Here is a 26580-nt window from a genome sequence, read left to right as displayed (position 1 = left end):
CTGGACAAATTAGGAGGTAGGACTATATTACATAGGCACCCGATGACAACTGATAATAGACATATGATGATCGTAAAATGTAGCATACGTATATACCTTTGTCATCATGGTAACTATGAGGCACAAGACAGTGAATAAATACAGAGACACAAAGTGTACAAACTATAAAATCACCCTTTGGACCTTGCAGGAGGCTGTTCAGAAGTCCTATTGACAGAATTTACAAATCTCATACAGTAGGACTGTGTACAGTGTGTGGGCTGTAGGCAAGACCACAGACATCAGACAGGCCCAGATTCAGGTCAGTCAATGTTGAGTCGAGGGTGTTAAATTGATGTTTGATAATGGAGCTCTACATGAAATAAATACAAATCCAGGTGAGCATCCTGCACACTATAACACTGGCCTTTCACAGAGAGAATAAATGCTTAAGATGCTTGTGTCATCCCTTTATTTTTCTGTTGACGTTAGATCTGCATTTTACACGTAAAGATACATTTCAGTTTACCCTCTGACTGACTAATGACTAGGCCAAACATTTAAGAAAAACAGTGACAGCAGAGATTCAGAAAATGAGCTGGAGATATGGTCTCATTTGTCACATAATGGGCTGAGATCCAACAGCTGGAGGCTCTAAATGATTAAATGGATCCTCTACAGCTTACTCTGAGGGAAATGATACCTATCATTGCAGAAATCACTCATGTTTCCATCCTGCAGCAGCACTTCAATGGGACAGTCTTTATCATAATGTGGTACAAAGAATAAATGAATGTTTCTACAGGGCACAGGGTCACTAACTGATAGGGATTCACTGCCTTGCTAAAAGACACTTCAATAGGGAGGATGCTTTATGTCGCAGACACTGCTCTGTCTTTTGACTACAATACCATATAGATATAAATCATTCTTTTCAGAATAGTACTGCCTCCTTTTAAATAGTAGTACTGAATGTCATCTCCTAACATGTGTGTGTATGTTTGTATGTGTGTGTTTGGCCCAAATCACTAGTTTCACAATGCCAGTTAGATGTCTGTATTCTTTGGATAATGTTAAATATAACACACAAAACCTAATATTTTTAGCACTATTCCTGCCTTTCTAAGTAAAACCAGAAAAACCAACTCTTTAAAGCACAAAAACTGTGATGTCTCCTTTTTAATTATTCATCAGTCAGTCATGCAAATGTGAGTCCACATTATAAGAATAAGTTCAAAACCTTAATAACTCCAGTTTTCTGTATAAACTCCCCTTGACAGCCTGACAATGTCCTCTGTGGTTGCCATGACGAATGTTGGTGGTCTGTCTGCCAATCAGCTGTCATATCGTGTGTGTGTGTGGCTGCCCGTCGCTGACACTGACAGCTACCAAGATGTGACACATACACACACACACACACATACAGTTACAGAGACGTGTGCATGCAAATATAAATGATCCATCACTCGAGCATATGCATGTAAATACAGATAAGCGTGCACGCTTGACCTGCAAGCTCTGTATTCAGACACCTACATCCAAGATGCACACACACACACACACAGAACAGCTCACATAGAAATACAAATCTAAAGCTTGAAGTATGACAGTTAGAGCTGTTGTTCTGTAGAGTAACGTGTGGCATTACTTTTCTGTCAATGATGACATTTGAGAGTGACAGACAAAGCAAGATAGGCAGGGAGCAAAAGAGAAAAAAAAGAGAAAAGGACTGAGAGAAAAGGGGGGAAGTACCAGACAGCTATGAAGGGAGATGAGAAGGGGGAGATTGAAAGTGAAGGATTGAGAGAAGAGAGAAATCAAGGGAATGACTTAGATGATGACTCAGCCGTGAAACGGAGAGCGAATCTGACAGAGCGAGCAGAATTAACCGAAGAGGGAGAAATGGTCAGAGGTCACGATGCTGAGCGAGAGACGGAAGGATCTCATGAGGGAGAGGCAGAAATTAGAAGGTATACCCATCCAGATGCATCCGCTGTGTATTCCTCCAGCTCCCCCGTGCTGCCCGATGAATGGATGATTCCCAGGCAGGCTGCGCCATTCTGTTGGTGTTTGTGGGGGTGTTTTTTTTCTCTGCTGGCTGTCCTGCCCCTGAGACTGAAACTTGATGTGTTTCTGCTCCATTACCTCTTCCGTTCATCCCTCCCTCCGTCCTTCCAGCTGTTCTCCTCTACCCACTCAGCCTCTCTCTCCTTCTGTCTCCTCTTTTGCCCCTCTGTCTCTTATTTCTGTTGCTTTATTGGCAGTAGGATTCAGGGGATTATGCATGCTGATATGGACACTTTTGGACTGAAAATGTCAATTATTTCAAGCAATTGGGCAACACTGAATACATAATTTCCTAAATGACACCAGATACCAGTCTTGGCAAGATTGTTTCTAAAACTTTAATGGCAATAAAACCCATTGAATTGAATTGAATAACAGTAAATATAACAGCTCTTATGTACGGGAGAAAGCTTTGATTAAATTGCATAGGTAAGACGAGGTAGGCACTTTAAATAAGTAAAAGCTGGTAAGAGCACGAGCGAAAACAACACAAACAAATAAAAGATAACGACTAATTGACATCCATACTAATGAAATATGACACTCAAGTTAGTAACTTTTTTTGAAGCAGTGTGAGCCAGATTTCATTACAGTTTTTACAAACTGGCACCGCTGAAGCTGTTATGAGTAAAATCCTCCCACACAACACTGCTAAGGTTTATCCAATTTGTCCAATGTTATTTGCTTTACAAATAACAAAAAAAAAAAATGCTGTGACAAAATCTACTTGTGTAATGTAAATGTACTTTTACTAAGCGTATTATGTAATGTGGTAGCAGAAAGTACTAGTTTGTAATTGGCCTGCAGATGTCTGATGAAACAAGCTCTTCGTGATAATCCGTAAATAAGTGCTCGCTTGTGCAGCTAAAACCCCGACCTGTGGCATGCCTGTCCAAATCTAAATTTTGTTTATTCATTTATTTGTTTTCAAATTTGAAATTGCTACTGTGTTGATGATCGGGCTGAGTTCTGTGGTCACACATAAAAGTATTCTCGATGTTGCGTTTCTGCCTCTAAACAATTTGATGGTCCACCATAGCAAATATGTCAAGAAATGTCAAGATATGGGCTGAATTGCTATAATAGAGTCTCATTGTTCCATCTCTGGAGCTGTTCAATTAAAGATGCTGTAATGAAATCTATACTGCACCAAGACAAGTTTCCCCAAGGGGACAATAAAGTTGACGTTGATACTGAACTTGACAAACCTAATGATAAAAGAAATCTCTGCGCATCGCCACTTTTACATCCTCTCCTTGCAGTCTGCAGCCATCAGAGCCATAACACCAAGGTGTAATGGACTCACATCCACTTCATTCATTATGTATCTGTATCATTGATCAATTATATATCATTACAAACAGCTAAGTACTGTATTTGCTTTGAAAACATACAATAAAAGCGATGACATTGAGAGCAGGTTATTTATAGTCCACACAAGAAGGAGAAGGCAAGAAGAAGCAAAGGGAGAGTGACTTCAGACTTACTGAGCAACTATCGCCGTTATAGCACCACTCAGGAAAACACACACAGACACGCACACATGCACATGCTCGGATAAACTCCGTCCTTGTGAAATTCATGCGTATAGGTTGTTGAATTAGCTCTGTCACTAGCATGTTGTTTATCTGCCCAGCTCAGTGGGAGACGTCACGACTAATGCTGGTGCGGAATGATCCAAATACAGGCACGCTGTGCCTCTTTCTCATTACATACATGGTGACAAATCACAGCAATAATGTTTAGGTGGAGAGAGAGAAGGCACTTAGCACACATGCAAACCACATACACATCCTAACATGCCTACACACACACACACACCTTCATTGCATTCATGGTGACAAATCTGAGCAATAACACCATGAGAGAGCGAGCTAGAAACGCATAGAGAGAGAAAGTGATGGATGGTTAAAGGACAGTCAGATGGAAACAAGCAAAAAGGTTACGATTGGACTGTACCATGATGGAGCGTGGGGGTGAAAGAGACGAACTAGGTAGAGAAAGGAAGAGATGGAGAGACGGGGACTGAGAATACACAAAGAATACACAAAACTATGTGTATTTTACAATTGTCATATGAGCAATTGTATCAATGTGTGCATCAGTTTGTGTGCAGTTAATGGACAAATGTCGCATGTCATAGAAATCCAGGGCTGGCAATGTCAACATGAAATAATTTAATCCGTTTGAAAATTACTTTTCCATTTGTGTATTCATGATTCATAAGTAAACTGAAACTGAAATCATATTTTTATGTTTTAAAGTGCAGAATTATTATTAAGATTAAAACTCCACTGACAGTCATGTGAAACTGACTTTACATTTGAATTTAAATGATATACATTTTTAGCTAATTGAAAATGAAATGGAAATATTCAGAATGGCAGGATTCTCCCCATGTGAAATCTGAGGAAGGCAACAATCAAAAATATCCTACGGGGTAAAATGCACCACTATGGACATGAAAACCATGGGCAGAAACCAGAGCAGCAGAATGGTTGCTTCTGATTGGTGCTTTTCATGCTGGACTTCCATAGTGTATGTGTGTGTGTGTGTGTGTGTGTGTGTGTGTGTGTAGAACTAGAAAAATCCAGCTGCAACCAGCAGCTCAGTGGTTTGTATTCTACTGCTGCTCTCTTTCTCTCTACAGTATCTCTCTCTCTCTCTCTCTCTGCCTCCTTTTATTCTTCCCTATATATTTATATTTCCCTCACTTCCCTTCCTCCTTCTCCCGTTGTATCATTTGTTCTTTGTGATTTTTAAATGCATTCCCTCTCTGACAAACTAAGTAGCACCACACTAATCTGTGTGGTGTGTCCCATTATCCAGACTACAGTGGATCAGACTCACATTAACAGTAGCTGTTTGTCCCCCTGCTGGTGAGTGGTGGTCACTGCACGTTGATGCTGCCTCTGTCCGTGGTGCTGATCTCAGCTGTTTCTCTACAGCTGTCTAAATTTATATGTGCTCTCATGCTAAAATGTCCTGTTGAGCAATTTATTATGAATAATGCATTACTACTATTTATTATGGGTGTTTTATAAGCAAAGCAAAGCATCATAAGCAAACAGTAACTTCTCTACGCTGCAGTTTACATTTGTTATGCTAAAATTCATCGGTAACCTTTACCAATGATTCTTGTATTTTAATTCTAACATCATTTTGACAGTGTGAACATAAAATGCCACAATAAATCTGACATTGTCAAATCAGAGTACTTTCATATGTGTACTTAGAGTTGATGTATATCTTATTTAGAGCAAAAACACATCCTCAATCTGAACACTTCAGGGTTCATTTGACTCTTCTGCATGAAATAATGTTGGTGGTGGTAAGGAAAGGTGGAGGATAGCTCTGAATCAGTCCATATTTGAAAGTATAGCAGTTGTAGTTGTGGGTGATAAAACCCAGTGGGCCATGCACATATGTATATTAACCCCAAGAACTTGAAAATGAAATGGACAAATTGAACCTGACACTTTACTTGGATTCCTAAACTCCTAAAATGTTCTGATCGAGATTTGTCTTGTTTTACGTGTGTGTGTGTGTGTGTGTGTGTGTGTGTGTGTGTGTGTGTGGACCCTGGGCCCTGGGCCGAGTAGCAATCACAGCAAACTTCTAAACATTTTTAGTTTGCTAACTGCTGGCCAAATGCTAAATAGATACAGAAGAAACATCGCCACACAGTCTACTTGACTTTGGTTCCAAACTCAGTTTCTCTATGTAATGAAAGAGATGACAGTGATGGGGAAATAAGAAGGATGACAACAAGAGGGAGAGACAGCAGAAAACAGAAACTGAGAAAGAGACCAAAGGGAAAAATAATGGTGAGAGTGAAAACTGTATCTCAGCAGGAGCTCCTGTGCAGCTGTCAAACTCTCTGCAGCCTCATATTTATTATGAATCACTATGTTTAGTGCCACATCTCCGTCAGCTCCACTTCTCTCCTTGTCCACAGCTCAAATTATCATCTTCACAAATAGATTCTGCACTTTCCTCCACTTTATTATGTTAATGTTGTTGGTAGCCAGGGGATGTCTGTTTTTTCTGATGTATAATGGCTGCTGAATAACCATCGCAACTAGACGTTTAAAATGTTGAAAAAGCCTGCAGTTTCCATCAGAAAGGCCAGAGAAGAAGAAAAAAAACACATACAGATAAAATAAGTGAGATTTAGTCTATTTAAACTTGTGACAGTAACTATAATCAAACTTATACATAATTGTTTCATTTTGTTTTGTAATTTTTTATGGTAAACAGAAAGCGAGGGAGAGGGAAGAGCTGTACTATCTCTATGAATGAGGAGAGGAGGGTAAATTGATCTTGCCTCCCCAGCAAACACACACACACACATGCATACACACTTACCCCTGCGCACACAAGCATAAAACAATTAGAAAACACTCCCTGGAGCACTTTGGCAAATCAAATTACAGTCCAGGCTTCTCTGAACCCAATGGGAGAAGGTTCTACCCTGTAACTGACCAATCAGCTTTTTTTCGTATTGATCAATAAAATGTCCTCTTCTGGAGTGTGTGTGTGTATGTGTGTGCAGAAAGGCACTACATTTCTCATAGGGTTGAAGGTAGCTTTAACACTAAGTTGTCTCAAGGGACACACAGAAATAACAGTGTAGTGTGTGTGTGTGTGTGTGTATGTGTGTGTGTGTGCGCACAGTGTGGTGGCATGTAACTATATGTTCATTATCATTCGTTCATCATTAACAGTAAAACATAAACCTTGGGATCTGCCAACAGCTGCTCTGCACTTTTTCTGTCTGTTCTATTCTATTCTATTGTGACAATGTTTCATTCATTGGGTTGATTTTAACAGACGATTTCATTTAAAAAATAAACTGGTCAAAGATACCTCGCATCTTATAGAACAAATTTCTAACAGGGAAAAAATGGAAGAAAGCTCAGGAAGAGCAACAGAGGAGGAGTTCCTCTCCAAGACGAACTGACATGCAGTAGATGCTGCATGTACAGATGAGGCTGGTAAAATCACAGTGTATACAAATAACAGCGACAGCATTTCTGATACATGAGGATTGTAAAAAAAGATGTTAAGAATGTGGATCCAGGAGGACACCGAACAACCTCAGGCACCACATGACCTCCTCTCCACTGTGGAGACCTAGAAAAGGACAGGCCAAGCAAATAGAGGGAGGGAGGGAGAGAGAGAGGGAGAGAGAGGGAGAGAGAGCAGGGCAGAGAAATGCAGCAGTTATTAGAAAGTTTGCAGGTTATTGTCATCGACAGGACAAACATGGGCTATGAGCGCTGGGGTTAAGAGATTCATTGAGACTTAGACTGACTCGCTGAAAGGATAATGGTAACAAGCGTGAAGCCTGAACTAATCAAAGAACAAGCTCTAATTGAAAGTTCGGGTGAAGAAGTGAGTTTTACGTTTGGATTTAAAGGTCTCAACAGATTCTGACTGTCTGGTGTCAGCAGGGAGGTTATTCCAGAGGAAAGGGGCACCGTGTGAAACAGTCCTGCAACCTGCTGACTTCTGTTTAACTTCAGGGTAGAACTGGAGCCCTGTATTCTGAGGGTGAAAAGGGATATAAGGTATAATGAGATCAGACAGGTACAAAGGGGTGATCCCATTTACAATTTTGTAAGTCATCAGAAGCTATTTAAAGTCTGTTCTGACATGGATAGGGAGCCAATGAAATGAAGCTAAAATTGGCATAATATGATCAAATTTTCAGGTTCTGTCTGCAGCATTTTGAGCCATTTGAGGACTTTGAGGATAAACCAGACAAGGAAACATCACAATCAAGTCAGGATGAAACAAAGGCGTGAATTAGATCCGTGCATCAGCCACAGACAGGATAGACCTTATTTATGTTACGTTAGTGGAAAATCTGGCTGATTTCTTTAATATGCTGATCAAAAGAGAAATCAAAGATCAAACATCACACCAAGATTCACCAGGACTGTTAAACTTTGAGAAATGACACATCTGTTGAGAGTTACTGTTACTTGATCAAACTAGTGTCTGTGTTATGTAGGACCAATGACCAGCAAGGGAGGACCTTTTGGCCAGTTTTCACATCCTCAACAGGCTTTTTGAGGATTAGAGAGAAAGTCAGATTTTTGGGGGGAAACACACTCTCAGTCTCACAACCACTGCTTTAACAAAGTGTAATGTTTTTATAGGGACTATTTCTTGGCCAGGCCAGAAAATTTTCATTGTCAACCAGTCGAAACTACACCTAGCTGTTTTCCCATTTCCAGTCTTTGTACTAAGCTAAGACTACCATCTCAATCCTCTGTGTAACAAGTGGTATTAATTTTAAGTGGTATTAAACTGTGGAAACACTCCTTCAATCCCCAAACAGCCATTTAAAGAAGTTAAAAAACGTCCCCACCACTTCAGGATAGACTTGGGTTTAGATTAGGTTTAGGCTAACGGTTGGAGTTAGACATGCTGAATCTGTTCAGTATGAGTGCAGGTTCTGTTTGTGCCTTTGCTGATGTGAATGTGCGTGATTACATAAGAGCTGTTGTGCCCTTCCATCTTTCCTCACTTTCCCTCCATCTTTGTCCCCTTTTCCTCACTCTGCCTGCCTTCAGAACGAGATCAGACGTAGAACTGACACCTAAATCCAAACCTTCTCCTCGTACTCCACTGAAACCACCTCTCCCATCCAGCCCTCTTTCCATTTATCCCTCCATCCCCTCCTCCTCTGCTACCATCATCCTTCTTTGTTTACTTCATCTCACCTTTGACTCCTTACCACATTTTACAGCTGTGCTGTCATTCATGAATTATTGTGTTCTACATGAAAACAGACTGCAGGGACCTCAGGGTGACTTCTCATATTTGCTGGCTCAGCTAATGTTTGGATAATGAAAAATGACTATCCAGTTTAGTATCATTTTCACATTAAGCTTGAGAATTATTTCTGAAAGTCTTTGTCCTCAGATGGCTTTAGGTAAATCATAAATCTTTCTGCAGCCAGTTTTCTTAGTCAGTTAACAGCATGAACATGCAAAGAAAAAAAAACACATTAAATACCAGTTACAAAATGGAGGTAGCATCTAAAGAGGAGGTTTTCCTTCCGCGGTTTGGAAACGCTGATATGAATATTTTCCCCAACAGTCACACTAGTCTGTCTGCACAAAAGCCTGTTTGTTTCTCCTCAGTGTGTAATTTCACATCAGTGGATGCTGCCCTCCTGTATTCTCCCATGCAACCGTTCCCATTTTCTTCCTATTGATTGCACTGTCAGGGGTCTTCCTAGCCATGTGTGTGTGAATTAATGGTTATTGGTTATTGATCTGTGAACAGCCGCTTCTTCGCACCTCAGTTCTTTAGATCAAAGTAAAACACAAACAGTGTAAATGTAGCATAAACACACCTTTGCACAATCTGAGGACTTTGGTCAATAAGATCCTTGTGCAAACCCCCATTTGCTGAGTTTAGGCAATCTACACTCATGGCTTGTTTACAGTCCGACTGATTATCTGATTGATTGTGACAAAAATAAAGCTCACTGGAATTCACTGGAATTATCCTTTAAAGAGCATTCAGAATGGGGGTCTTTCACTCTGTCTTTCATTTGTGCCTTCACGTTTGGACGCCCTCGCAGCAGTGGGACAGCACTTTGTGGTTACGCCTCTCCGGCCCGCTCTCTGTAAAATGAGCAAACGATGGAGGCAGAGCATTGGCACTGACATCTAATCAATGCCTATCTGAGCTTCAGCAACAGACAGGCAGTGTGTCATCACAGCACAGAGATGACAAATAATCACCATGTAGTGATCGCGTTGTCCCTGCAGCTACTGCAGATCCTCCAACATCCAGGCACTGAATACACACTCATATGTGGACGTACAGACAAATGCTCTTAGAATATATTCTTAGATATTCCTGTTAAAAAAAATCCAATAACATTCAACTACACTGTAAGAAAAGTTACATAGATAAATAAAGATTAAATATTATTTACATAAGCATTAGCCAACAACTATTATTCTTTGTTGTTTCTGTATAAAGCATTTCTTCTTTTCCTTAAATGTCCTTTGCAGCAAAACTAATTTATCTTTCTCATTCTCTCTTTTAAATTAACATATGTAAAATGTGCTTGCATTAATACAAACATTATATGCTGTAGGTATTTTTCCCGAATGTATCAGATTAGAAAAGCTAAAATGAATTTAAGCGTTCTCAATATTGAAAGAGCTCAATTGAAAAGAAAAACATTTTTCACCCAAAGATGATGAAAGCTGCACTTAAATTGAACCCTTTTTTAAAAAGTTGAATATTGCAACTGTTACATGGAAAAAAAAATATATCTGGGGAAAAATGAGGAAAGAAACATTTTGAGATTGAAATACACTGAAGAGAGAAATTAAGAAAAGGGATGAAAAAAGAGAAAAGGGATAAGAAGAACTGAGAGTGATAGGAAGGGAATAAACAGTGTGACAAGAAACATTTCAAGACAAATTGAATGTAGCAGGAAAATCAAAGAAAAGGGGAAAATGTAGACAAACAGCTGCAGCCGTGTGATTCATCTGGAGCCCCCGTCTCTCAGGGCAGGTGGATAATTCCACGGCACAGTGTGAGCACACTTCTACAGAGGCATCTGATTGGAGGGGAGGGTGAAAGGTCTCTTCTTTGTGAGTGTGCATGTGTGTGTACACTGCTCGAGAATGTGTGTTTGCAGGTGTCTGAGTGCATTACACGGTGTATTATTAGTAATGTTGGGGGAGTTGATGTCAAATGGAGCACTAACATCGCTCTGCAGCTGCAGCGTACACACACACACACACACACACACACACACACACACACACACACGACAGATTAGCTGAAACAGGGATGTCACCGTCAGAAGGAGGCTGTGCTCTTATACAAGGATTCCCGTGCTTTAATTCAGCATGACACTCGACTGAGGTCAGGAAATTCCTTGCCGCTCAGCATCTGAAAAAAAATGTGTATTTGGAATGAACAAACACGTATTTTTATTTATCCATTCAATTATTTTTGCAGTTTTCACTTATGCTAGCATGTGGCAAAGATCAACCACACGAGCACAGGGTCTCTGTATTCTTTCGGATGTCACCCATCCACCCCTGCAGGCACCCCAATCGAGCAGCAGGACTCACTGCATTACAGATGATGCTGTACCTGTTGAAGTGCCCTTGGGCAAGACAATGAATCCCATCGATGGAACAGTGCAGACTGACCCAGATATTGTTTGGTTGTGTGTGATTTTTAGAGGCTGACTCAGCGCGCTGTAAGTCAGGGTCAAAACACACACACACACACACACACACACACACACACATACACACACATAGAGGAAGTGAGTTAGACAGTGAAGGACAGACGACACTGACCTTAACACACTGTTCCTGTTGTCTGTGTGTGTGTTCATACTGTATTGCTGCCAGGAACCAGGTAGACCTCTGTGTGTGTCAGCCGTTTGATCATGTGAGGACATATTGAACTCATAATAACAGTGTTAGTACATTTTTATTTTTACCCTCACATGTAATAATAAATCCAATTATGCTCTTTGAATTTATCTTGGAACCTAAAGTACATACGCAGTTTGTATAAGTTCTTTTTTACAAGTTAGCTATCATTTTAATGAATGATTGGATATATAACAAGTATATAAAAATGCTTCAAATTATATTATTAGTAATTTTGTATTTTAATAAGTGATGTTGCATGAGTAAAGCAAGTATTTCTCTCTATTCTCTCTTCTGGTGGTAAGAAATATGCTCTTGTACAATTACTTGTTGGTAGTGACTTTCTGGATAACGCAATAACTCACTGCTGATTAGAAGAAACTTTTTGATTATGTTTCAATTCATCACTCCAGGAATTAGCCCCAGTTTCTGACATAGCTTCTAATATGTCTGTGTTTTTTCCCATTTAAAAATATGTCTGTATTTTTTTAGCTTGTAATCTTTGGCTGCGTAGCTTTAAGGACTAGTTGAAGATTAAAGGATCAGTAGGTAGCTTTTATAAAAAATATCTTTATGTCTTATTTGCTGAAATTATCAGTATGACGTAATCTGTGAAAAATCAGCTTCCTTGGATCCTCCTTGTGTTCGTGATGGCATTTTGCAGGAATACACCGTGCCTGAACCAAAACATCCAATCAGAGGAGGAGGAGCCTCTAACACAGTGTCTGGGAGTTGTACTTTTCGAAATTCTGAAGCTAAGTCTGTTTCCTCCTCAATGTTGCCAACTGCTCGCTTTAAATGACACATTATGATGTGACAGGTACAGTTTATGTCTTTTTTTTTTCTTTCTGTTTTGTACTCAGCAGCAGCAGGAGCAGTCATGTCTGACCCTGTCAGCTCTCTGCGAGCTTCACTCTCGGAGTTGCTCTTTTAAAAGACGGAGCTTGTGTTTTTGTCTAAATGTCAACACGGCATCAGCTCTGTTCTGGGGAGGCAGTGATGCTCTTTGCACACAAACACACACGCAAATACGCACACAAACACAAGCAACGATGACTGTAAGCACACACACTTACATCCAGGCAGCCTGACATGCACATAATTTATACACAGACAAACACACTAGTACACACTTTTTCATGCAAATACACAAACGTGGAAACAGGGATGCACACACACACACACGCACAGAAATCCTGGCCCTAAAGCATTTCTCAGCCGCAATTCATGAGGCAGAACTAATTCACTGTACATTTTTGGAATCCGCCTCTCTTTTCTCTACTCCTCCTCTCCTTTCTTTTCTTCTCTCCCTTCGTCCTCCTCTCATCTCTCTTTCTAATTCACTAATTTCCTTATCCTCTCCCTGCGCCTCTCTCTTTCACTCTGACATTTTGCCTGCATCTCTGCTCTGTTTTCTTCTGTTTCCCCTCATTCTCTTCTACCTCCTCTCCTTTTCTGTTCTATCATCCACCATTTCGCCCATCCTCTCATACAGCCTCATACTGTCTTCACTTTCTCTTTTTTTCCATCCAGTTTTCTGCATTACAACGTGCAGTTTCAGAGGAAAAAATAATATGTAAAACAGTCCTGGAAATGTGTGAACTGGTATTTCTTAGTTCTGCTTCAGGTCAGTTTTTCAGGGCTTGTAAGGAAAGGTATAATCATTTTGGTTAAAAGAGAAGTACCCTGGTTTTTACACACCAAAGTCTGTTTACAGTTCTTGGGAAGTACTGTGGCATATGAGCAAAAAAGTTGTATAAAGCCTTCAAACATTGGTCGGAGCTGGAGACTACAAGTTTGAAAATAAAAAAAATCTGGGTGTTTGGAGTTAGAGAGAAATTAGTTTACCAGACTTTTTTAACCTGCTTCTCATCTCTGCTTGAGGCCAGCAGCTCTAAGCCACAATAGCCACTACTGGCAAAACACACCTGAACATCCCTCCGAACTGTCTGTGGTTGTGTTTCATTATAGGATTTATTTATCTTGTTCTGCTGCATTGATTTTGATGCGTCCAACACAACTCAGACAACTGTATAGCGGTGCAAAGCTACCTTGGCAGAGTACTTCGTTTTCCCAACTTTTCCCAGTGAGATCAGGGACAATGTAAGACAATTGTTGACATCACAGGATTGTGCACTAATGTGCAATGTACAATTAACTTCACTTTCATTGCTTCACTGCAAATGATTACACCTTTTTTAAGCAGTTGGAGCAAAGTGAGATCTTGTTTTGTTCCATCACAGACACGGGTTTTCAGTTCTATTAGCCAAAATCAGGCTAATACAATTTCAGTCTAGTCCATATAGTTGATATTGTGCTTGTATTGATTTATTTAGAATGTGCAGGAATAAACAGGGAAAAAGCAGTTGAGAGAGATCTGAAAGTTATTTTCCTCTCCCTCTCATGTCACCCTCAACACCCTCTCATTTAGTTCTCACCAATCATTCTCTCTCTGTTTTCTCTCCCTGCAACACTCCATCTTCTCTCATACCCACCCCCACGTCCACTTATTTTCCATTTCTCAGCCTCCCCTTCCATTTAACTCACCCATCTTACACTGCAAGACTCCCCCCCCTCCTCTCCACTCTTTGCTCTAAGCCCTGAGCTAAACTTTCCTCAAGATTTTTTCCTCCAACTTCCTTTCTAGCATCTGTCTGATCATGTCTTTTTCTTCGCCCTGCGGGATGAGCCAGCAATCTCCCCTACCCATAATGCTCCTGTCCAATCGAGGACTGCCTCCTGCACTTCAAAGTACACACTTCAGCACTTCAAAGGCTGCAGTCTCTCTCATACTAAAACCAAGGCCAGATCAATTAAATCCTAATAATACCCAGCAGCCCCCCACCTCTGAGGATGAGGTTCAAATCTGACTACACACAGCGAGAAAAGAACTTCAACTTGGTGTATTTTTCTGTCCCCAAAGAGGTAATTTGATTTGCAGCTCTGTGGATGAAAACAGGAAAAATAGGACTTGTATCTTTAAAATGTCTAAGAATAGAAGTGCAGCTTTAGAAATGTTGGCAAAGTTACATTATTAGGCAAGAACACAGAGACCAGGTTACTAAACTTAGCTTAAAGTCGCACAGTGTTCCAAAGCAGAAAAGGAAAGAATCCAGACTTAATGTATATTTAATGATGTAGCTCCAGACAAGGTATATTTCTGCACTCTCTGTGGAAGTTTGTTCTTTCCTTTTCCTCTTAAAAACGAATTAAGTTGTTGAAGCAAACCCAGGAGAAACCTGCCTCTAATATATCTTTAGGTGCTAAATGTGAGTTTGCCATTGTGCTGGACAGGTTGCATATACTGGAGGTTGTTTGCTGAAAACAGTTTGAGTTAATCTTACAGTAAAAGTGCTGTGAAACAATGAGCGACAAGTGGCTGAGAAACGATATACCGTGTGCTCCAACTCACAACTCCAAAGTTGGTGATAATTCTCAATGACCCCCCTCACATTACACATAGTCATTTGATTCATTGCTAATACAGAAAATCTGATTAGTGGATCTTAAAGTAAAGTGATGCAGGACAAACAAATGTACAATTTGATAAATCAGCTTTAGGGTGTTTGTTTGTTTCAGTGACAAAGTCACACATGTGATAAAACAGTTGTAGAAGTTAGTTAACTTGTCTGCCTTTATGCTCCCTGTTGACCCAGTGCTGAGATAGCCAGGCCCACTGTAGCTCTGCCCTGCTTTGCTGCTGGCTAGCTGCCATCCTATTACTGCAGGAGTCACAATCCTCTGATCCCTGCAGCCCATGCACACACACACACACACACACAAACAAAACACACACAAATGCATGCACAGACTCTCACAGGGATACACACACTTGCACTGCAGAGATTGCATTGTTGCTCCCTGTGCTTCAGTGCTGTTTATTTGCGTGCATGTGAGTCTGTGTATGTGTGTTTGTGTCAGTCAGTCCCAATGAGACAGCAAGCCTGTTAAAATTAGCTCTTATGACGGATTTGTGGGTCAAACTCCAGACAAACCACAGCGTGCCTTTGGTCTCTTTCCAGCTCTCAAACGCAAAGGCTTCCGCCTCTAAGCCGGCTCGTCACTGTCAGGTCGCCGGTTCAAATCTCTGTTCTGTCTGGGCAAATCCAGACAGGAAAACTCTCCTTCAAAAGCCAATGTCAAAATACTGTTGAGCACGGCACTTAACCTCTATCCACTGCAGTGGAGCCGCTCAAGAGCCAAAAGTAGAGGACAGTGAAAAATTGAAGGTGGAACAATAGCTTCAACGTGTAAGCTGTAAACTTCAAACTTCAACCCTCACAAATTATTAAAAGGCACAGCAGATGCAGACTATGAGTGCCTCTTTGGAGGCTTAAATTAAAACAAACTATAATGCACACAGTCATAGTTTTACCTACTGTCACAGTCCATCATCGCTGCAGTTATAAATCCACAGCACATGCTAATGAGATCCTCCTACACTTAGTATCAGCAAAGGAAAAATCTGGGTTTTATATCGCCTCTGTGAGGAATGGCTGGCCAGCCGGCTGGAGACAGAAAATAGGTAGGAAGTGAAAGAGGTGACAGTGTAATGTGGGCAATAAAACATAATGTGGAAACATTAACACAAACACACACACACACACACGTATACAGCCTTGTGCCCATGCCGCTGCCTCTCACAACAAGGTTACATAATTAAAGAGGCTCCATTGCCATGATCAAATGAGAAGAGGAGGTTTTTTTCAAATATCTGTGAAATGGAAATGAAACCTGTTTGGGTTATATAACCAGGAAGCAGGACAAGATTCTTCTTCTGCTTTTTGTGTCTGTCTCTCCTCTCCTCTCCTTCTCTACTTCCTCTTGTCTCCTTTTTTATTTTCCTCCCATTATACGTTCCTCCCTTTTTGTTTTGCTCTTCTACCTTTCTTCCTCTCTACCTCTAATTTATCACAAGCTTATTCTCTCCTTCACTGGTTTTTCCACTCCTATAATTCATCCCCTCCCAACCCCCCTCTCCTCCCATAGGGTGAGTCTCTCCTCCTCCCCAATACTTCCTCCCTCTCTCTAATTTATTTCTCTATTTCCTTCCTCTCCTCCTTTTAAGTCCTCCTCCACCTTTTATTTATCTCCTTCTTTCTCTCCTCCTCAAGCTTCATTTCTCTTGGTAATCCTGTCCTCCACTCACTCTAATGCTCTTGTTGCTCTCCCTTAAATTCTTCTCCCCTTTTCATTTAGTCTCTCTCCTGCTTTAACTGCCTCCTATATTTTGTTTTATTTCCTTCTCCCCCTCTTATTCTCTCTATCCCCACCTCTGTTCCTTCTAAGTGTGCAAATGGTTGTTAGATTAAATCCTCCACCTTTAATCTGACCAGTGTGTGTGTGTGCGTGTGTGTGTGTGTGTGTGTGTGTGTGTGTGCTTCTGAGCATAGTGTCCACACATTCCTTCCAACAGTAAGTACACATCCCTGATTTGTGCTTTCAGAGGGTGTGTGTAATGTGTGTGTCTGCATTATGTGTGTGTTTGAATCAAATCAAATCAATGTTTGGCTGTTTTCAATATACTAGCACACACGATACATCCGAGGGGTACTTTTCGCTTTTCTTATTAAATGATCAGATACTTTTATCTTTTTGGGTCTTCAGCACTTATTATAATGAATCCATCGGAGATGTAAGCGAACTCATAGACATCTACGACATAACGAGGATCACAAGGCAAAGAGGTTCAGAGCCACTGGTTTGATATTTAACAATGCATTGTATCATATAGGGGGATCTCAGGTATTATTCAGTCTCATTCTGAAAAGTAAGTAGTAATTAGTAGTATTCATAGTTGTACAGTAATGGTGGAGTAAAAAGTACAGTACTTCTCTCTGTAATATAGTGGAGTAGAGGGATAAAGTACCATACAGTTGTAAATATACTTACTACAGATAATAATAATAAGTATTATAATTAACTAAATATAATTATTATAATTATAATAATCTATGTTTTCCGTTTCTTTCACCAATCAGTTTATTTTTGTCTTTTTTTTCACTCTTCTGTTTCTTTCTTTCATCCATCTCCTGGGCAGTATTCACAACACACACAACATTAATGATAGACAGCAGACAGGCCGTGAAGGAAGACAGAAGGATGATTTGGAGAGAAATAGAAGAAGAGAGAAGAAAGAAAAAAGCTGACAGAAGTTCAAAATGCATCTCAGTGGACAAAAGAGTTCAAGAGGTTGGAATTAAGGTGGAGACAGTAAACAAGAGTAAGAAGTTCTGAAAATAGCAGGAATGAGAAGAGTTTATGTGGGAGCGTTCCTGTGAAATCTGCTCTTTGTTGTCATATATAAGAGAGTCTTCTCACGCACGATGACAGAACTGATGCAACCGGCATACCGAGCAGTGAAACCTGCCCCAGAACTCACACAGTGTCATTTGGGTTCAACACTGTTGGTGTAAAAATAATTAGCAAGTCAGGAAACCAGGACACACTGAAGGGAGGAGAGAAGACAAGTCACAAATTATAAAGTGTTCAAAGGAAATTACATATTAAAGTGCTGTTTGATTGGTAGGAAGAATACTTTCTGTTTTGTCATTCTTTGAGTGCAAGAAAAAGATGTAAAGTTTTGGAAGTTTGAAGTTTGTCAGGATTTCCAAAGTTTTTCTATTCCGAACTTTCTATGGGGATGATGTGATTTGTGATTTCATCATTGCAGGCTGTTATAGGAAACCCTCAGGGACTCTCAGGTATTTGGTATCATTACACATTCTTGCATGTGTGCGCTCTTCTGTATTTTCAGAATAAGTGCACAGTTCAGCAGATACTGTAGAGACATGCTGAGTGAATTGATAGGTCCAGTCAGCCATCAGTCATAACCTGCCTGCCCCCTGATTGGCCCATCAGTGTTTGACCTGGGGTTGAGAGGTATTGCTGCAGAATATTAAACTGATTTACTGTGAGGTCGTCGCGGTGATGATGGTGAAGATGATGCATGGCTTTGTGTCATCCGGTGAAGTAGATTGTGTACCCGTGGCTTGTTGTCAGCAAACCTATGGAACAACTTATGTGATTATAAAAGCATTGTCACTGATTTCTCTGCCAGTGTCCCACATTGAGAAAAAACATCATAACCTAAGAAAAATTCAAGAGCTTCTGTCATTTTAACATTATACTGATTTGTCAAGTCCTAAATCTGTTGTTCTTCAACTTATTTATTCAAATAGGAGAGGTTCGTAAAGACAGTTTGAAGTAGTCTTGTTCACCTTCAGTGCATCCCACACAGCCTCAAAACTAACTAAAATGAAACAATCAACCTTTTCATAGTTGTCTTGAGGAAACTCAGAGGACATAGGTTAAGTTATCTAAAGATGGTCATCTTAGTTAAATATTGAAAAAGTTATGGATACGCCACCTTTAATGCGTTTACCCAAAAGTCGCTCCCCGGTGGTCACCAAAGAGTCATAACCTAAACCTGATTATCCCTGATTGCAGATTCCTCTAAAACATATTTGACAAAAAGACATCATCATCATCTTGCGTCTTGTCTCTTGTCCACTTCAACTGCCTGACACCTCTTCGCCCAGTTCTTCCTCTTTTTTGGCCGTCTCCACTCTCTTTTGCTCCCACTTAAAGCCAGTTACATCAGACTCAGCAGGGAACCACATTACTAGAGGCTTAGCTGAATTACTGTGTGTGTGTGTGTGTGCATACACTCATGCTCCCCCCCTTCTTCCTCCTTCTGCTTGTCATCTCTTTCTCCTTCTGGTTAGCCTTCAGCTACACAGGCCTCCTCCATTTTGCATTGATGTGAACCGTGCGACTTTGTGTGTGTGTGTGTGCTTTTGTTACAAATATGAGTATGTGTGGTGCAGTAGAGTGCTGCCTAAAGCAGCAGCCAGTGCTAGGGAAGTGTGCGCTCGAGCAGAACAATGGCATTCTGGGTAAAAATAGCCCTCGCTCTGTTGGAGGGAGAGAAAATGAGACGGAGAGTGACAGGGAGAGAAAAGAGAGGGACGGTGAGAGCAGAGCGGAAGGGGAAAGATAAAAGTTTAGCGATCATGTAGTGAAGAGAGAAAAGAGCGAGAAACTGCAGGTGCAAATGTGAGACAAGTAAAATGGAAGAAAGAAGGATGAGAGGGACTCGGCTCAGGAGTGAACTGAAGCAGAGAAGATTTGGCACAGGAGTTTACACAATAGTGCTTCAACATGATGTTTAAGATATGAGGGCTGGGTGATATAAATGAACACAATATATTAACGTGAATACTTTTCAATTTTGTTTAGTAAATGTATGAAAAATCACATATAATAATCAACTTGATGACCATTGCAATGAACTTTGTTCCACTGTTAAGCTCAATAAAACTCTTCAAGCACGTCAAACAAACACCTTATTTACTCATTTTGTTGGCCGAGCTAGCAGCATGGCTCGAGTGCATTGCCGTGTCCTGTTGGTTGGTCCAGACTGAAATATCTCAGCAACTATTGGACGGGTTGACAAGAACTTTGTAGACATTTTGTCTTCCCAGATTATCAATCCTACTAACTACTTTTACAGTAAAATATCTCATTTACCAGATGGATTGGAACACATTTTTGTACATTCCTGGTGGAAAAATCCAGACTTTTCCAGGCCAAATTTCCCTCTTTTGCCACCAGGAAGTTGAGCAAGCAGTTGTGGTTCAGTAAATTTGACAAATACATTCATGTGCCTCTTAGATATTTGTAAAAAAAATGTTCCACTGACAGTTGGAAATCCAGGTTTTGAATATCTGCATCCTTATACTGTCTGTCATGTCTGCACAAACTAAGGGATTAAACCCAGTCTTACTACCAGGCTGTTTTATTCTCTTAGTGCTGCAGTTCAAAAACGAAGCAGTAAAATTCATCCTGGCATTACTAGTGTCAGACAGTCACTCTCATTTCTTTCACTTTCATTTCAGCGTGTGAATCATCATTACATCATTTCTCATCATATTTTTTGTTGTCCTGACTAACCACTGTACGTGATTCTAGTTGAGGAAGCAGCTCCTTTTAGAGCAACGAAGGTTTCTCCATAGCTGGATAACGGTTTAAGGAGCCGTAGATGATTTTTACAAGTGCAAACTTATATACATACACACATCCAAACAGTAGTATAAGAGAAGGAAAAAGGGCAAAACAAGGCAACAGTGCACATTGCCTGTACATGATGCAGTTTCCCTCAGGAACAAATAGGAGGAACGTGTCTCCTTAATTGATGAGTTGTGGCAGAGCGGGAAAATGAGGGTTGCACACAGTGGTCAGTCATTTACACAGTTTTGTGTGGATTCGATTCATTCGTGTAATAGATAGCGAGGAAATATTGATTTTTCCTTTGATGAAATGTAAAAAGTTATGAAGCAGTCAAAGAGAAAAAAAAGCAGAAAAGAGCAATAAGTAAAAGAAGATGAAAATATGTTAAAGGAGAGTGGGAGAGATTGCTGAAAAATAGAAAGAAAGCTAGGAGGTAAAGTCCATCCATCCATCGTCAATGCCGCTTATCCGCCAGGGTCACAGGTAGGAGGTAAAGTATAAAATACAATACAGTGCCACTCTAAACAGATTGGATAGACATTTAGAAAGGGAGAGAGAGAGAAAGAGAGAAAATGCAGAATTAGGACTGATGGAGCATTTTAGTGAACGTTATTGACAGGAGGAGAAAGGGCCAGATTGTTTGTGCTATGTAGGTTAAGTGGTGCAGTGATGGCGTACTCTGCACTACACACACACACACACACACACACACACACACACACACATGTACTGAATGTCTGGGTAAAGGAATGAGTTCACCTTAGAGTCTATATAAGATGAAGTATTTTTTCATAGTTAAAGGAGTACTTGGGACTGATTCCACTTCAGTGTGTGATGTATGATGAGGGAAGGCCTCATTGTGCTGCGTAGGCAAAGTGGTTGAGTGATGGAGTACTGCACTGTGCCACGCACACACACACACACACACATATATTGTGCTCATACACATACAGTAGAAAGCGTGCTGCTTCTTTAGAGGTAGCCAAATGCACACACACACACACACACACACACACAAGGGGTCAGCATCTTACGGTACATTCTGTACTGTAGAGGCTTTTTTTTTTAAACCCTTAGGCCAAGTAGAGAAAAATGCATATTTTATTCATAAGTGTTTACATTGAGTCACAATATTCAGGATGTTCCATAATAGTGCGACCGTCTAATAAATGAAATATTGTTGTCATAATTTTACAATTTATGTCGAGAAAGACGAGCACAATCAAATGAAATCTGATCTCAAGCTCCAAATGTTTGTTTCACATTTGTTCCTCGTTTGAAAATGCTTCTTCATGTACCTGGAGCTCAAATCATTTTGGTGGGAGAAAGACATTCAAAGGAATTTGAAGGAATCTGAATTCTTTGGAACTGTTGGATATGTGTCAAAGACTTTTCAAAATGCACAGACAGTTACACTCTGACACACATTATCCGTCTAAACTCTGCTGGGGATATTGTATGCAATGTACAGTGCAAGTGTGTGCATTTCAGTCTAATTTTTCATCAAATAGCCTCACAGTGTGTGAAGTGAGTGGACCTGATGAGATAAAAATAGGGTGTAGCTGTTAGTGTGACTGTCTTTTTAGAAAGTACGTCAGCTTAGCTTAGCCTGCTGCCTGACAGCTCTGTCTGGGAATTAGATTTCCAGAGAGCACTATGTGTGTGTGTGTGTGTTTTTGCAGCTGCGTCTGCAGTCTGCTGTTTAAGTGGAATCGACATATTTAACGTTAAGAATATTAATCAGTGGTTTTACCGTCAATCTTACTTAACCCAAGAGGCTGAATAAGAATGTATCATCTTAGTGTGACCCCTGGAGGAGTAGCTGAAGGAAAGAGGTTTCTCTCTCTCTCTGTCTCACACACACACACACATAAACACACACACACACTTACTTGGGAGCTGCCCAGTCTTGCAGTCTTTACCATTTGCTATTGAGCAGTAATAACCTAACTGTTGACTTTTTGACTGTTCTGGTATTAAAGCCACCAACGTTTCATTCAAATATAATTTTATTAGCTCTGCAAATTGTATTTTACAAATCAATTGATTTTTTGGTTGAAACTTTGAGCTACAAGGAGCTACATTGGATGTGGGAGGTTACAATAAAAATGCAGCGTGTGTCTTCAAAAACATTTTATTGACCATTTTATAGCAACACTATAACAATACGATATTTCGGTAATATTGTGGAAAACAGGCTTGTTGTCGTTAACTGTCTTCGGCTTTTGTCTTCTCTGTGTTTCAGAAAAAGGAATGGTTGTGTCTCAACTGCCAGACCCAGCGGCTGATGTCCGGAGGGGGTCTCGATGAACCTCCACTTCCTGTTCCTCATCCGTCTCCCAAGCACCAGCCAATGGGTTCACCCCGTCACCAGGCACCAACCAGTCAACAAAGCCCACTCCACAAACCCACCAGTCAGCAGGGTCCCAAGCCCGTACAGTCACAGATGCAGAAACAGCATGCAGGAACCGGCAGTAGCGGACCATTTGCGCCCACCACTGCCAAACAGCCGACTGACACCAAGACCACGACACCAGCTACAGCACCAGTACCGACAACTGAGACCCAGAAACAGACGAAACCCACAGAGGAGAAGCCCAAGGCCGAGCCTGAGAGCCAAACTGCCAAAGAGACCAAACCCTCCCAAAAGAAAGGGGAGCAGATCACACCAATCAAGGACATTAAGAAGTCCAGGCACTATGATGTAAGTCAGATCTTTTTTCTAAAATTGCTTTAGTCTGGTGTACTACTCTGTATGTTAAGCTATGGCGAAGGACCAAAAGTAAACCAAATGCAGTGCAATGAAAGGACAACTAAAATAAATGAGGCTGATTTTCAGTGAATATTCAGTGGAAACCATGGGATAACATACAGGCATGTGTACCAAAAAGGGCTACTGTTGTATGTATGCAGGTTAAGTCAATATGCATGGCTGTTTCACTGTGGCCCTGCTTCACATTCATACAGTTTTTTCATCAAGCTTCATGATTTTATTGCAAACTCCTGTTCCTGTTCACATGTGTAGTCTGCAGGGGTTTGCCCTCGTTGAACCTCCAAACTCCTTACAGCCCTGGCAGCTGAGATATGAGAAAAAGTAAAGGATAACAGGGCTATAATCCAGATGATACTTATATAAACTACACGACAAGCACACACTGAAGCACGGTTATTGGACTGAATGCAGCATCTGCTTTTTTTGCAGGAATACTGCACATCTGTACTATTGTTTGAATATGCACATATTATATGAACAGCCCGAAGACATTCACGTATCCCACTATTAAACCTGAACAAAGACCAGGTGTTGCCCAGACAGTTTGATGAAGGAAGTATCTAATGTGATGGTGTGGTGTTGACTACTCTAGCTAGCCTCTGTTCCACCAGCTTCTCTAACACAATAGGCTTCTCTCAACATTGTTTTCATGAAGGTGAAACATGTTCTTGGGGTTTTCTGCAAATATATATCTCCATTACACTGGACTGTCAAATTTGAACATTTTGTCCTTTAAGTATCATGTCTATTTTGTTAGCATTCAGCCAAAACATATACCTTAATGCATAGCTATTGAGATACGCTCATAGGAGTTGTAGAACATCAAAATGATTGTTGCCTTGCCTCAGCTAAGATTACAAGGTGTTCAAATGTTACCACATAGTATAACTGGATTGTATAGCTGAATATGCCCATTTACATTAAAATATGAAAAGAAAACCCCAGGAATGTTCTAGCATTTCAGAAAGGCTGACTGAGTTACTGAAGCTAGTGGAATCGAGGCTAAGATAGTACTTATTTTGGAAAAGCGACTATAACAACTCGTACAACGCGCATTAATCTTATATTCCTGTTGCTATTTTCGAAGCTACTCTAAGTGACTAGCCAGCTAATCTATGTAGGAACATGGCATCCTCATTAAAAGTCCCATTCCTACCACGTTTATCACTTTTTCCAAAAATCAAGTTCAAAAGAATTTGAAATCATATGCAATTTGTTCAAATGAATTTTAATGCACCACGCTGCTGCACATGGTCGAATGGTCTTGGTGCGTCGCAGAGGCGCCCAAAACAACACGCACAGGAGCACACAGTTGGGCTCCGTAGAAGCCCAAAAAACATTAGTAGGCAGCCAGATGAGGTTGTACAGTTCATGTTCATGCTCAGCTCATCCGTGGTGCCTCTGCTGCCTCACCTGGGTGGCAAGCTAGCAGGTGAGTCAGTAATGCTAGATTTGTTGTCATTGTAGAGTAAGACAGCTGCTTTGGACAAAGTTGACAAACCTGTCTTGGTTTGTTATTTAAACATCTCTTGGTGTACAAGACCAAAATATTTCTACACACTGCTTCTCAAATGCTTTGGTGTCAACTTGGTTAACTGATCATAGGTTAATAGGGCGTTCAATAGGTCAAGCTGATTGAATTGTAGAGTACCCTCTGCTGAATCACAAACTACTTCAGGCAGTCTGTTACACTTATAGACTGTAAATTTTGAATTCGAACAGGTCATTACAGTTCGAGTAACTTTTCTCCCAGTGTTCGAACAAATATTTGAATTTCAAATTAATGGAATTCCTACTAAGCTCTTAATGGTCAGTTGTCTTTCCAAGTGGTGAAAACAGTTGTTACTGAGCGCACTAGCGGACCTAATTTATATTTGTATCACTGAAATCTGAGATGTGGTCAACGAGGAATGGAAGCAGGCTAAGGCCACCTAGGAGAGTGGGAGGAACTTCAGGTCTCTAGAAACACTTCAAAACATTAGACAAAAGACTTCATTGACATTAGTATTAAAGTTCATTGACACATTTCAAAAAAGGCAAATATTGCATGAAGAAAAAAAGTGACGCATGTGGCACATGGACCACATGGCCATGTGACTTGGGAAGTTTGTGTTGTGTGTCTTTTTTAACATCATAATGGATCCTATATTTATTTTGAACGTTGTGTTAGACTTGTGATGTAAGTAGATGAATAACAGTTGTGTCTTGAGGCCATTCGTACCTCTGTGAATGACCTATATTACATATTTGAGATGACTTGTGTTAACACACATACGTGTAAAGGTGAGGTGAGGTGTGAGATTACATTAGTTTGGTGAATAGAAGCGACAATAAACAAAACTTCAATTTTTATACCAATGACGCTGGACTCCCTTTTCCCCTGGCAAAGTAAAGAAAGTAATTTCTTTGAAATGTACTGCATGTTTTGGACACAAATCCCCCATTATTTTCTTATGAATATTTTAGATTTTTTTCCTGCATGTTTCTTAGCTGCTGCCTGCTGTCATTTTAAAGTAATCTAGTTTTGGAACAGGTCACTTATCCATAAAATACTTTATGGGTGTTTTCTTCCAAAAAATAAAATGAAAGGCAATATGCCCAACTATCTATCTATCTATCTATCTATCTATCTATCTATCTATCTATCTATCTATCTATCTATCTATCTATCTATCTATCCAGTACTGTATTTCCGATGTCAATGTGTTGCTATCTTTCCTCTGAAAAAAGAAAATGTTAGTTCCCATTTCATTCCCATCGTTTTTCTCCTTAGCATTTCATGCTATCAACAATCACTCAGACTCTTCACCTCTTTATTTAAAGTTTGTTTTTTTTCTTGTACTTCTTGAACAAATTGTCTCTTTGTGTAAAAATGTCCCTAAAATTCAATGGTAATAATATTTCTATTCAGTTTGGTGAGCACAGTACAGCCTTATTGTGAAAATTATAATGGCCTTGTATGCAAAACACTGAGTATTTCACAAAACAAAATAACTGTCAGAGAGAGTTGTTGGTTTCTATCGAGTCTGGTTATTTTAAGTTAAACCAATTACTTTCTCCTTTAGTGTGCGACATTCTTGCCTGTTTGGGAAGCATGTCATTGATTCCCACCTCACAGAGTGCTGAGGCTGCAAGTGGCAGCAAGGCCTTCATGGACATGGGGAGAGAGAGAGTGACAGAGAGAGAAACACAGAGGGAGTGGAATAATGCCTTTTCTTACTCAGCAGCAGCCATCACTCCTGCTGAAATATTTATAAAGATTGGCTGCTTTGGGCCTTTTCAAAGTCTGAACAGAGTCTCCTCATTGGGGGTGGT

The 26580-nt window shown here is 40.3% G+C and overlaps 1 protein-coding gene across 1 annotated transcript in view; it reads left to right on the top strand.

Annotated features, from left to right (window-relative positions):
- Positions 1–26580, top strand: part of bsna (bassoon presynaptic cytomatrix protein a) — a 99604-nt gene that overhangs the window by 48290 nt on the left and 24734 nt on the right. The window contains exon 4 of the mRNA XM_070839798.1: positions 22738–23196. Coding sequence (XP_070695899.1) covers positions 22738–23196 — 459 coding nt within the window. The remainder of the gene's footprint in view (positions 1–22737; positions 23197–26580) is intronic.

The sequence above is a fragment of the Pempheris klunzingeri genome, chromosome 11, assembly GCF_042242105.1.
Source record: "Pempheris klunzingeri isolate RE-2024b chromosome 11, fPemKlu1.hap1, whole genome shotgun sequence".
Taxonomy (NCBI): Eukaryota; Metazoa; Chordata; class Actinopteri; order Acropomatiformes; family Pempheridae; genus Pempheris; species Pempheris klunzingeri.
Note: the sequence above shows the minus strand (reverse complement) of the source record. Positions and strands in the feature narration are given on the sequence as shown.